The 14,057-nt window shown below is 39.4% G+C and overlaps 1 protein-coding gene across 21 annotated transcripts in view; it reads left to right on the forward strand.

The window, feature by feature from the left end:
* PTPRD (protein tyrosine phosphatase receptor type D) overlaps window positions 1-14,057 on the forward strand; it is a 368,228-nt gene that overhangs the window by 245,936 nt on the left and 108,235 nt on the right. For all 21 annotated transcript variants that reach the window (XM_044272365.1, XM_044272440.1, XM_044272372.1 and 18 more), the window contains 2 exons: window positions 8,360-8,569; window positions 12,632-12,792. In XM_044272365.1, the coding sequence (XP_044128300.1) occupies window positions 8,360-8,569; window positions 12,632-12,792 (371 nt within the window). The remainder of the gene's footprint in view (window positions 1-8,359; window positions 8,570-12,631; window positions 12,793-14,057) is intronic.

Below are 14,057 nucleotides of genomic sequence, written 5' to 3' on the forward strand. Positions count from 1 at the left end.
TGTTTCACAATTTTTCTAGGCAATCAAAAGGCGATCTAGACTGAATATAAATAGAGATATTCGGGAACTATTAGAAAAAATAGGACCATCAAAAGATAATGCATGCATAAAACCCTTGGTAAATAACATAAAAAGAAGAATCCATATAAGAGAAGAGGAAATAAAGGAGAAAAATCTAAGAAAATTCACAAGAGATTCTCTACCAATTGAGGACATGAGAAACAGAATAGTGAACAGGACACAAAATAGTGAGAATGCATCGAGACTGCTATTTCATTTGAAACTATAGATGAATGCAGTGAAATAACTGAGGATCAAGAAGATAACAGCTCACTATACACAATGTATATCGAGTGTGCCCCACTAATAATAGTAATTAATAACAGAAATCAAAGTGCAAATACAGTTGAGAATAGAAATATTAACTCAGAAATCCCAATCCATAACCGGTATAATCCCCTGAAGCAGGTTGTGAATGACCCAACAGAAATAGAGGAGGAGCCCTCAGAATATACAGAGGACCTAATAATGGGTAGCACAACTAAGTTAGATATGGAAAAAGGAGAACCACTAAAGAAAGAGAAAGGAACCAACTATGACGGGGGACAATAATGAGAATAGAAAACAGCAGGATGAAGGAAAAGAACTAAAATGGCAGGAAAAGACACAGGATAAAAAAAATGAAAATTCGCAATTATAAAGACAGTGAAACTGGATTTTTTTCAGGCAAAAAAAGGCACATCCAGAAAAGGGGATGTGGGGGGGGGGGGGGGGGGGCAACTCTCCAAAAAGAAAAAAAATCACTAGTGTACAGGAACACAAAGGAAGCCCTGACTCAAAAAACTTACAGCTTGAGCCAATGCCAACTTGCCAGTAAAGATAAAAAAAAATTAAAAAGAGTCTTGAAATTTGCCCCCAGAGTATTGTTCAATAAATTTGAAGCATTTATAGGCCTAAGAAAATTTATAAGAAAATGAGCATTGAAAAAATATTTTAAAAAAAAAAGAAAAATATGAAGAAAGTAGGAGGAGAGGAAGAAATACAAATATTTCCAATAGAAACCACATTCAAGCATACAGATCTTAAAATAAATCCATTACAAGAGTATTCAGCGGCACTAAATACTTTCATGACGCAGGTAACAAAGGAAATAAGAAAAATGAGAAAACCAAAAAATCCTTAATACCTAAGCAATACCACCAAAACAGAAAGAAAAGCTATTATATCAATGCAGTAAAATAACAACATTATCATCCGCCCTGCGGACAAAGGTGGGGGGGTTGTGATAATGAACAAAGAGGACTACCACAAAGAGGTAAAACAAATACTAAGTGATAGCAGAACATATGGACTGCTGAAAGGGGACCCAACTGAAAAATCTAAAAAGGAGCTAAAAGAACTTGTGCAAAAAGGAAAAAATCTGTTTTTTTTTAAAAAAGGAAGAGACTACATTTATTAATGTGACATACCCCAAAATAGCTGCATTTTACCACAACCCAAAAATCCACAAGGATATAAAAAGACCACCAGGAAGGCCCATTATATCAGGCACAATACCTTCCCACATACCTAAAAGACACTAACCACATACTGCAAGTCGTGAATGAAACAAAGTGGGAAGAAGGCCATATAATAGGGACATTGGATGTAAAATCCCTCTACACAGTAATTGAGAACCAAAGGATGTGAGGCAGCGAAGTTCTTCCTAAAAAAGAAGGGTGAAATGCCAGAAACACAAAAAGAATACATAGGGGAATGTATCATGTTTATTTTACAAAAGAACTACTTTTTATATGATGACAAGTTTTACCTCCAGACGTGGGGGACTGCGATGGGGACGAGGTTCGCTCCGGGGTTCACAAACCTATATGTGGGATACTGGGAGCACTAGGCCATACATTCAGAGGGTGAGCTCTGGGCGAACCTCGTCCTCTGGCTGCGTTTTATTGACAATGTTATTATTATTAATATTAATATGTTATTATTATTAATATAATATTGACAATATTATTTTTATTTAGAAGGGAGGAGAAGAAAAGCTACAGACATTTTTTTATGAAATCAATAAAAATAAGTTTTATTTAGAATTCACACCGACTTTTAGCAAGAAAGATAATTTAACAAACCGACCGATGCCAATAGTTTTATCTCCCAAAAGAGTTGCCATTTGCCACGGTGGCTTGATAATATACCAAGAAGACAATTTTTACGAATTAAAAGAAACTGTACCGAGGAAGCAGAATATGAAAGGGAAGCTGAAGATCTACAGAGAAAGTTTGAAGCTAAGGGATACAATGCAGCCATAGTGATAGCCCAATAGAAGGTGGTAGGACTAGACAGACAAACCTTACTGGAAAGCAGAGAGAAATCTAGGACAAAAAAGGAAGAAGACATAGCAATCCCACCCCTCATTTTACTGTATAATGGCCAAGTGAATCTGTTAAAAAAAAATCATGAACAAACACTGGGACGTCTTGAGGGAGGATAAAATTGTGGGGGAACTTATCCCGAAGGAGCCCAGATTTATTTATTGTAAAGCTAAAAATCTGGGCAATATGGTGGCGGCCACTAATAGCTGCATCATGAAACAAGAGAAAAATATACATAAAACCAAAAATAAATACAAAAACAAGAATAAAGATAGTATTAATAAAGAACAACAAATAGGCATAGGCCAACATAATAGATTCTTCCCCTGTAAAAAATGTATAGGGTGCAGAACGTCTATGGCCACTTTCACACCTGCGTTAGGTGCGGATCCGTCTGGTCTCTGCACAGACGGATCCGCACTGATAATGCAAACGCTTGTATCCGTTCAGAACGGATCCATTTGCATTATTCTGTCAAGCAGCATTTTGGTGTCCGCATCCAGAGCGGAATGGAGGTGGAACGGAGCCAAACTGATGCATTCTGAACGGATCCTTATCCATTCAGAATGCATTGGGGCTGAACTGATCCGTTTTGAACAGTTTGTGAGATCCCTGAAACGGCTCTCACAAACGGAATTCAAAACGCCAATGTGAAAGTTGCCTAATAATAACAAAATACAGATGACAATTAAAAACATCAATGGCACCCACGAAGAAGACATTAGAGGGTTCATTACATGCAACAGCTGGGGGTAATATACGCCATTACATGCCCATGTAATAAGACGTATATTGGCGGCACTAAAAGACAACTAAGAAAAAGGGTGGAAGAACACATATACAATATTAACAGAAAGTTTGAAGAACATCCACTGTCTAGGCACTACAGGGAAAAACAAGAAGGGAAATGTAATGGCTCCACATTCTGTGGAATAGAAGTAATAAGACTACCAAAAAGAGGGGGGAGATTTGATAAAAAGTATGTCCCAAGTGGAAACCATATGGATCTTCAACATTGACACCCTGGCACCTGGAGGGTTAAATTCGGAGACAGAACTGTTTGCATTTCAATGAGTGAGCAATGCAGCCGCAGATGATAATTACACTGAAACATAGGAGGACTCACTACAGATAAACCAGAATCCAAGACAGGAGAGAAGGAGTTAAGGTGGGACTGCTAGAGGGTATAAATACTGAACGCTCGGGAGCATTACCTCTTGTCCTGATGAAGGACAGCGCTCTGTCTGAAACTTCTTGTTAGGAATTTTGGCACTAGCTACGATCCGTAGCTGTTATAGTGACGTCACTATATGCTCACTGGGAGCGCCAAGTACAATCTATACAGACTGCACCACGCCACCGGCCGGGGAGCGGATCGTCTAGTAATAACCCCAACTAAGTATCCAGTGCCAACTGATGAAACTACACCACAAAGGAGAGAAAGTCACAGAACAAGCGCTAGGAGACAGGTAACTGCAGTTTCTTGCAGTAAACATCGGTAGTTTTGTTTTAGCAAACAAGTCTGTGACACCCCCACTGTGTAGGAGTGTACTGAGCAAGGTTGAAGCATGCGCGGTGTCACTTTATATTTATATTGATTTCAGCTTTGGCTTTTTGTGGCGGTTTGTGCGGTTCTGCTACGACACTGCCGCTAAGGATATAACAGGCGATAGCAAGTGCCAGGAAAATTGTTTAGCTATAAGTTTAAACCTACATGTTACAGAGTGGCCAGGCCCTACATTGTTTTGCCTTTTTATCTGTTTTTAAGTTTGATGTTGAAGCCACAATTTTTATATACAGTTGCAAGAAAAAGTATGTGAACCCTTTGGAATGATATGGATTTCTGCACAAATTGGTCATAAAATGTGATCTGATCTTCATCTAAGTCACAACAATAGACAATCACAGTCTGCTTAAACTAATAACACACAAAGAATTAAATGTTACCTTGTTGTTATCGAACACACCATGTAAACATTCAAAGTGCAGGTGGAAAAAGTATGTGAACCCCTAGACTAATGACATCTCCAAGAGCTAATTGGAGTGAGGTGTCAGCCAATTGTCCAATCAATGAGATGAGATTAGAGGTGTTGGTTACAGCTGTCCTGCCCTATAAAAAACACACACACCAGTTCTGGGTTTGCTTTTTACAAGAAGAATTGCCTGATGTGAATGATGCCTCGCACAAAAGAGCTCTTAGAAGACCTACGATGAAGAATTGTTGACTTGCATAAAGTTGGAAAGGGTTATAAAAGTATCTCCAAAAGCCTTGCTGTTCATCAGTCCACGGTAAGACAAATTGTCTATAAATGGAGAAAGTTCAGCACTGCTGCTACTCTCCCTTGGAGTGGCTGTCCTGTAAAGATGACTGCAAGAGCACAGCGCAGACTGCTCAATGAGGCGAAGAAGAATCCTAGAGTGTCAGCTAAAGACTTACAAAAGTCTCTGGCATATGCTAACATCCCTGTTAGCGAATCTACGATACGTAAAACACTAAACAAAAATCGATTTCATAGGCGGATACCACACAGGAAGCCACTGCTGTCCAAAAAAAACATTGCTGCACGTTTACAGTTTGCACATGAGCACCTGGATGTTCCACAGCAGTACTGGCAAAATATTCTGTGAACAGATGAACCCAAAGTTGAGTTGTTTGGAAGAAATACACAACACTATGTGGGGAGAAAAAGAGGCACAGTACACCAACATCAAAACCTCATCCGAACTGTGAAGTATGGTGGTGGGGGCATCATGGTTTGGGGCCGCTTTGCTGCGTCAGGGCCTGGACGGATTGCTATCATCAAAGGAAAAATGAATTCCCAAGTTTATAAAGACTTTTTGCAGGAGAACTTAAGGCCATCTGTCCACCAGCTGAAGCTCAACAGAAGATGGGTGTTGCAACAGGACAATGACCCAAAGCATAGAAGTAAATCAACAACAGAATGGCTTAAACAGAAGAAAATACGCCTTCTGAAGTGGCCCAGTCAGAGTCCTGACCTCAACCCGATTGAGATGCTGTGGCATGACCTCAAGAAAGCGATTCACACCAGACATCCCAAGAATATTGCTGAACTGAAACAGTTCTGTAAAGAGGAATGGTCAAGAATTACTCCTGACCGTTGTGCACGTCTGATCTGCAACTACAGGAAACGTTTGGTTGAAGTTATTGCTGCCAAAGGAGGTTCAACCATTTATTAAATGCAAGGGTTCACATACTTTTTCCACCTGCACTGTGAATGCTTACATGGTGTGTTCAATAAAAACATGGTAACATTCAATTCTTTGTGTGTTATTAGTTTAAGCAGACTGTGATTGTCTATTGTTGTGACTTACATGAAGATCAGATCACATTTTATGACCAATTTGTGCAGAAATCCATATCATTCCAAAGGGTTCACATACTTTTTATTGCAACTGCATAGTGTATATAATACACACATTACAACAAGAATTAGGAACAGCACACTGATGGACGAGTGAATCATTGTGAGCCAAAGGCTTAGCTGTGACCTTGAAATTTTGTAGCACAATACTAAGTTTCAAAGATGAAAGAAGGAGTGACATTGAACTTTCTGTAGATTACATTCCATGGCTATATGAAGCTGGTTCCCATAACAAAGTACCATTTTAATCATCCTGTACTTTGTGGTGCGTTAATGTGTGTAATAGTTTGATAAAGAACATTTATTAATTCAGAAATTTTTGGGTCAGAATGGGTTGCTTCCCACTTTGTACCAGTATAATGAAGAGTTGAGGCCTCATTGTAGAATTAATGGTGGAGGAAATAAGATATGCATTGACTGGAAAATGAAAATGATTCCCGATAACGGACCAAAGACCTTCATATATCTCCTGGAAATGCATTCACCACATCAAATGTTTTGTGAAAGGGAAAATATTGCTACTTTTTATCCTAAATAATATAATTTTTTTCCCTTCTTTCGTCTGTTGTCTTGAATAGTGTTCTGAGTTATGTGGCCATTTATTTCACTGTGTTCATCATGGAAATCATCTCATTGTGACTGATTTACCTAGAGACCCGTTCTGCGACCCTCTATTAACCTCTTTCAATGCATTATTGAAATGATGGAGGAGAATAATCATTAAACTCTAATTTAAATATATTGTTAAAAAGATAATGTTTGCAAATGGCCGAGTAAAGTGTTATTTAAAGCACTAAAATATTTGCAAGTAGATTGAATTTTAGTGCAGATTCCGTTGCTGCAGCCGGCCTTCTATTCTAGTGCAAATGATATCAAGACAATTTTTTTTTTTTTTACAAAAGCTCTAATGATTATGACAAGTCAGCTACGTGCTTCAATTAAAAGATACAGCTTGAAAGATCTTCCCTCCCGTAAGTCTTTTTTTCATCAGGAGTGAATTACAGCTGAGAAAAGCATGCCAAATATTTCCTTAGGGAATGTTTGCCATGTTATTTCTACTAGGATACAATTTTGATGAAAATAGACATACCAGAGGGTGGATCTTCTCGGAATAAAGTACATAATGTCGCTATTTCTTAATGAGGTACTGTATCTGGAGAGAAGACCACTTCTCATCATCTATTGGGCATATACTTCGGTAGTACCTCATATTCTTCCTCTTTTTACCTAAAAACCCTTTATATTAACCTCTTAAAGGGGTTCTCCAGCTTTTCACCAGTATTTGGCTCCCACCGAACCTATGGAGGCAAGCATACTTACCAGCATCCTGTGGCTTGGTTCCAGCTCCTAAGTTTCACTGCTATGTTCACCATGCTTCAGTCCCCACCTGTAAACAGATAGGTGTGGTTGCAGCTAATGACTGATCGCAGAAGTACCATGTTCCCCAAGCAGCACATGATCCAGTGACCTAGCACTTGGAGGACATTTCACCACTGTGGCCAGTTGTTGGCAACAGCAGCATATGTGACCTCAGCCTGGCCAGAAGTAAACAATCCTGGGACTAGAAGAACACTGAATGCAGCCAGGGTGCAAGTAAGGCATACTGGACAACACCTCTAAGGCCACAGAATTTAGTTGCAAACATTTTGCATCACCGAATTCTTAGACCATGAATGTAAACATATGAGGGCTTGTTTTTTGTGGGATGAGGTTCAGTGGGGTACACATAAATGATTAACTTATTAAGTCTTTATTGGAGTATTTCACTGTATATATCCCGTAAAAAATTAGTTGCTGTTCATTGTGCAGCATAACTAGTATGTTACCTTTATTCTTTGGGGCAGTATGAGTGCATACCAAATATATATGTTGTTTTTTGCACAATAATAGCATGTATTATTTATTTATTATTATTCCAAGAGACAGTCATACATTTATTTTTCTTTTGTTGTAGATGTATGAAGGCTTTTTTTTGTGGGAGAAATTGTATTTTTCAGTGACACCATTTTGGGGGGTAGATATAACTTATTGATTAATGCTTATTATTATTATTTTTTAGGGGGCAGTAATGGAAACAAAAACAGTTCTGCCATTTTGTAATTTAAACGTATGTTGTTTACCATGTGGCATAATTAGCATATTACTTATTCTATTATGTTGGTCAGTCCGATTAACACAATAACAAATATGTATAGTTTTGTTTTTTACTACATTTGTAGCAGGAGGAGCGGGAGTAGATTTCTGGTTTAATCTGCACCTATTTTTGGTGTACATATTATATGAGTTAGTCTGCGGTGGTCTTTCCCACAGATGCCTCCACCCTGCGAGGCCACTGGAAAAAGATAAAAAGTCACACATTTTGTCGCTACTTGAGACAAAATCTGTGACTTTTCTTCACCATAAAACTGGCATACAGGTAAAATAAATCTCCCCCATTGTGTAAACTAAGAGACCACTGTTTACAAGGATAACCAAAGCAGATTTTAACCTTTACCTTTCGTAGAATGTTAACTACATACCACTACAAAAAGTGTTAAGATCTTTGAACATTATTGGAAAAAAATAAACATCCAGTTTAGAAATTTTATTTTGTACCTTTCTTTCCAGCTTTTGAAGGATATTTCAAGGAAGCGAAGAAGTGCTCGGTTTAAGAGAGAAGTTGAATCAAAACCTTACATTGCAGCTCACTTTGATGTTCTTCCAACGGAGTTTACCCTAGGAGATCAGAAAAATTATGGTGGCTTTGAGAACAAGCAACTGCAGAATGGACAAGAATACGTGTTCTTTGTTCTGGCAGTAATAGAGCACACTGAACTGGTGAGTAGATCATGGGCATTTTGAAATATTTACATTGGGGAGGTAGAACCTGCAGATAATGTTAAACCAAATCTGTTAAGGAGAATCTTTTTAAATTTGGAAATGGTTTTACTAATAATACATTTAAAGTGATTCAACATACTTTGTATTAAACTGGACTAAAGAGCATCTGTCCCCATGATCAACCCTATTAAACCAAACATACTGCCTGGTAGGGCTGATCATGGAGAGAACATTGAGGCTTCTGTTGCTGCAGACATATGTACCATTGCAGCATAATTATTATTTTAGTTTTATGCAAATGAAGTGATCAGGCCACCGAAGGACTGACGTATGCCCTCCTGGCACTACTTCACGTCTTCCTGTCATCATTGCCACTTCTCCTTATGCCTGATTGAGAGGACTAGGCATCCCCACTGGTCAGATGCCTGGCCCTCAAATCTCACACTTGCACTGGCGAGACTTCATCAGTGTATGAGGCTCGCTGCACTTTTCACTGTTTAAGTGCCAATAGTGCCTGCAACATTAGCCTTCCCATTACTTCCGTTCGGGAATAAGAAGAAAGGCAATGTTCAAATCCTCATGCCAAAGTTTTAATCACAGTGCATATTCAATGAAAGATGTCTAAGTATACCCCACATGTTGGATTACATTTTCACATATCTATTAATGAGAATCTTACCATCATCCAGTTTCTAGCTAAGTGACCCTAGCTATAAACAGTTGCTTATATATTGCTTCTCTATACCATATTTAGTCATAGGGGTTTTCCAGGGGAAGACATTTTACTTTAAAAAGGGGTTAAATTTACAAAAGAAGAATTTATAATTGATCTGCCACTGCTAATGTCCTGCCACATGTCATGGTCCAAGGTCATCATACAGAAAATGGCAGGAAATTCTTCTCAGCCACCCACTGGTCACAGCAGTGATCCGTCTCGGGACATGTCCAACCATTTCCTGTGTGTCAAGCCAAGAGAGGAAGTGGAGGTCATTGAGGGAGAGTGAATAATGCTTCATTTTATTTTTAAGCCATTCTGGCCCCTTCTAAAATAAATTTTCTCTCCTGAAAGCCAATTCAGATTTCCTAAGATACACACTTTAATTGTATTTCCTAAAACTGCTTCCATAGATTTCACCCCCGTGTTGCAAAATATTTGAAGCATCCCCCACCACATGTCCACATTTCACTATAAAATGTCACGTTCCTATATATATATATATATATATATATATATATATGTACAATATTTATTTTTTAGCATCTTAAAAATCAGACACAAAATAAGGGAAAATAGGGTAATATAAAATTTGTTGTAAAAAATGCATATGCATTATTTTTGCTTAATAATCCTAGCGCTGTTTCATTTTATATGATAATTATTGATTACAGGTAATTTCTGAGCCTTGTACATAATGTATCATTAGTTCCTCACATACTCTTTGGATTAAAGCCTGTGTTATTTCTAATTACTTTGGAAATTACTTGCATTACGTTTCCATTTCTTCCCCTTGTATTACCCATGACTATAATTAGCAATATATTGAATAATATCTTGATACCGCCTGACTTCTGCTGGAGTGGTACCCGTTTCTGCATTTCCTGTTCAGAGATGCTCTGCAATTGATAGACCTTCCTCTCTGAGATTATTACAGAGAGTACTGAGGCATGAACTCTCCAGCAGTTATATATTTTAAAATGCCTGTGGAAAATGAAAGGTTCCTGCTTTTGTCTGGGGATTGCATGAATAAATAGCTTTTTATGGCAAACATCATTTTAGCCACCTGATAAGGGAAATGCACAGAAACTTATATTCTGCCAATTTATAGCTAATATGTAAGTAAATTACAGCTTTCGGGGGGGAAAAATCACTGTTTGCTTCATTCTAATTTGTTGTCGCACAACATGGATATTTGATTTTACCTTTTTTTTATCTCTTTGTATAATGTATGGTAAACAGCATTTCTTAGAACTACCGACTGTTGGCATGCATCAGCATATACTTTTGTGGTATTTAAGTGGATATGTATATAGATACAATGTATGTATTGCTATGTCTTATTTAGCACCTAAAAATGGAGATGATAGAAAATAATATTATGAAATGGTTAGGCCATTTTTATACAGTCAATGTTTGATCAGTGATTTCCATCAGAAACTGGGAGCCAAAACCAGGTGTGAGTCAAAAGCAAGGAATAGGACCAAATCTTTCCACTATACCTTAATCTGTATAGGACCCACTTCTGGTTTTGGCTCATCACTGACCAAACACTGACTATGTGAAAGCGTTCTTAGGGTATTCAGATATGTTCTTCAGGAAGCCTGGATGGCACGATACTTATTCTTGTTGCACTTCAAATCTAGTGGTCTTCAAATCAGAAAATTCTTCCGGCCTCATTTAAAGAGTAACTACACTTTTTTAAAATATTTAACATTTAAGTCATATCAATCGCTAGAATGAGGAGATGATCTCATAGACTTTCTATTGCAGTAGTCTACAGTCTTGTGCTCAGCATAGGGTTGCCACCTTTACCAACAAAAATTACTGGGCAAGTTAAGCCACAACGGGCATACCGGGAAAGTTAAGCCACACCCAAAGGGGGTGTGGTTGTGGGCGTGGCTTAAACATGGGGTGTGAAGTTCGCTGTCATACTGTGGCTCCCTAGGAAAATTAAAGCCCCCATTAGCAACCCCAGTAATAGCAATGCCCCATTAGTGCCCCCTCAGTAATAGTAATTCCCCATTATTGTGCCCCAGTAAGAGTAATGGCCCTATTAGTGCACCCCAGAATTAATAATGCCCCCTATTAGTGCCCCCCAGTAAGAATAATGCCCCCAGTAAGAGTAATACCCCTATTAGTGCCACCCATTTAGAATAATGCCCCCATTAGTGGCCCCCAGTTAGAGTAATGTGGCCCTCATCCCCCGGGAACCGTCACTCGGGGACGGCACATTGACTGTAGAGGGTTGAGTGAGAGTCTAGCAACTTTCTTGGGCCCGGTAACGGAGACCGGGGGAGAGGAGAGGTGATAGGAAAGGAGTGCAGCAGAAGAGCCGGGGACGGGAGGAGAGCAGGCCCGTGGCTCGTCTCATTGTCATCCGGCCTGATCTGGGAGTGAGAGCGCCTCAGTCCTGGCGTGGCCGCCATGCTGTGGGGCGAGGGTTTGCTGCTCTCCTTCTGCAGCATCTTCGTGCTCCTGCTCCTGACCACCCGCAGCCCCCAGCTCTCCGGCTTCCAATACATCCTGACCGGCGGCCTTGTCCTCTTCAGATTCGAGCCGGTTCCGGAGTGCTGGCCGCTCACAGCACGCCGCCGCTCACTCACCGCCAGCTGTCAGGACCGTGAGCGCTGGCTGTGAGTGAGCCAGACAGTCTGCACTGCAGTTTGAAATTAATCCTGTGTCCGGCTCTGAGAAATGCTTGTACCCGGACACAGGATTACAAACCCGGACTCTCCGGGTCATTCCTGTATGGGTGGCAACCCTAGCTCAGCATCAAGGAGAAGGTGTGCTCGGCTGAGCATTTCTAACTCCCTGTCCTAGTGATTGGTGGGGGTTTCAGAGCTGGGACTCCCTCCTATCAACACTTTTGATATGTCCCTATGACATATCAAAATTTTTAAAACAAAAGTATAGTTACTCTTTAATAGAACTAAGTAAAAATAGTCTTATTACTGACAGCAACAAATATGTCATCTGTCTTGCCATGACTCTTTTCTTAGAATGCTGATTTGTGCGGTTTCTTTGTTATTCCTCCTGGAAATGTATAAATAAATTAATATCTGGGTTACATTTCTCCTTGTCAAAGGGGTGTGTCCCTACATAGTCTAGCCCTGGCAGTTCTGATTGGTCAGTGTTTTGCAAGTATTTACTAAAACAGACATGTACGTGACGTCCTCTTTAAAATATATTTTGAAGATTATTTTAATTTTATTTTTAAAAATACAAAGTAATGGAATTCTGGATGGGATTTCCCATTATTTGTTGAGCAGCACTAAAGATGACGCTTGATTTAAAATATAAGCTTTAAATATGTTTCTAAGCACATCTCTCTTTATTTTCAGACAATGTATGCTACAAGCCCTTATTCGGATCCAGTAGTATCAATGGAGCTTGATCCCCAACCAATGACAGATGAAGAAGAGGGCTTGATTTGGGTTGTTGGACCAGTTCTGGCTGTAGTGTTCATCATCTGTATTGTGATAGCAATCCTTCTGTATAAAAGGTAACATAATACTGTTAAAATTAATGAAAAATAGATAAAATACAATTATCCTTTGATTAAAGGTGGTTACCTATGAAAAATATGATATTTAATGGAAACTGTGTCACAAGAAAATGCAATGCAGTCTGCAGGAAGCATGATATAGAGCAGGAGGAGTGGAGCAGATTGATGTATAGCTTGTGGGTAAAAAATCCTTGAAATTTGTAAATTATTAAATCTTTGTTCTTTCCAAGCTCAGTATGTGGGGTGCTTCTGTCAGTAACTGACAGTCTTCTCTATCTAAGTGTGTATATATCACTGATAAGACCGCCCACATGGCTAGTAAGCTTAGAAAGTGCAGAGATTTAAATGAATGAATTACAAGCTTTATTGAATCTTTTTCCATAAAACTATGTTGTCTGCATATTGCACTGCATTTTCATGGAGTCATGTTCACTTTAAAGTTAAAGAATATGCAACATGAAGTATATTTGTGAGAGAAATGTATTAGAATTCTTGTTAATTTGCTGAGATAACCTACATTGGTGTCAGTGATAACTCAAAAAATTTTCTAATGCGACCCTAATTCTGTATCCACCTTCACTCGTAGCTAGAAGAGGAGACGTCTTGTATCTTCAGCTCACTGCATAAATACATCCTTCAAAATATCAATTAGCCCCACCACCACCACATGTTGGTAAAGGTGAACACAGATCCTGGGAAGCAGTAGAAAAAATATGGGGTTCTAACCCTCTAAAGATTATGCATAACTTTAGCAAAGGCCTAGAGTTTGTCCAGGTTCAGAGCTGAACCCGGACATATCCCCTTCTTCACCCAGGCAGCCCCTCTGAGATGAGCATCGGAGCATTTCATGCTCCGATGCTCTCCCTTGCCCTTTTTTTATTTACATTTTTACACTGCTAGGCGGAGGCTTCCGCCAAGCAGTGTTGCCGGTGATGTCACTGGCACTAAGAGGCAGGCTTTAGCGCTGCCCTAGCCGTTTTACAAACTAGGGCAGTGCTAAAGCCCACCCATTACTGCCAGTGACGTCACCGGGAACACTGCTAGGCGGAAACCTCTGCCTCGCAGAGACCTCGTACAATGCCAGATCTGCAGAAAAATCCTTTGCCCTGCGAGATTCAGTGGGGCTGCCTAGTTGAAGAAGGGGTTATGTCCGTGTTCAGCTCTGAACCCGGAAATCCCCTTTAACCTAAAGGTGTATTCCCATTTGAACATTTATTGTGGCATATCCAAAGGGTATGCCATAGAAGTCCGATAGGAGTCGG

Source organism: Bufo gargarizans, chromosome 1 (genome assembly GCF_014858855.1).
Source record: "Bufo gargarizans isolate SCDJY-AF-19 chromosome 1, ASM1485885v1, whole genome shotgun sequence".
Classification (NCBI taxonomy): Eukaryota; Metazoa; Chordata; class Amphibia; order Anura; family Bufonidae; genus Bufo; species Bufo gargarizans.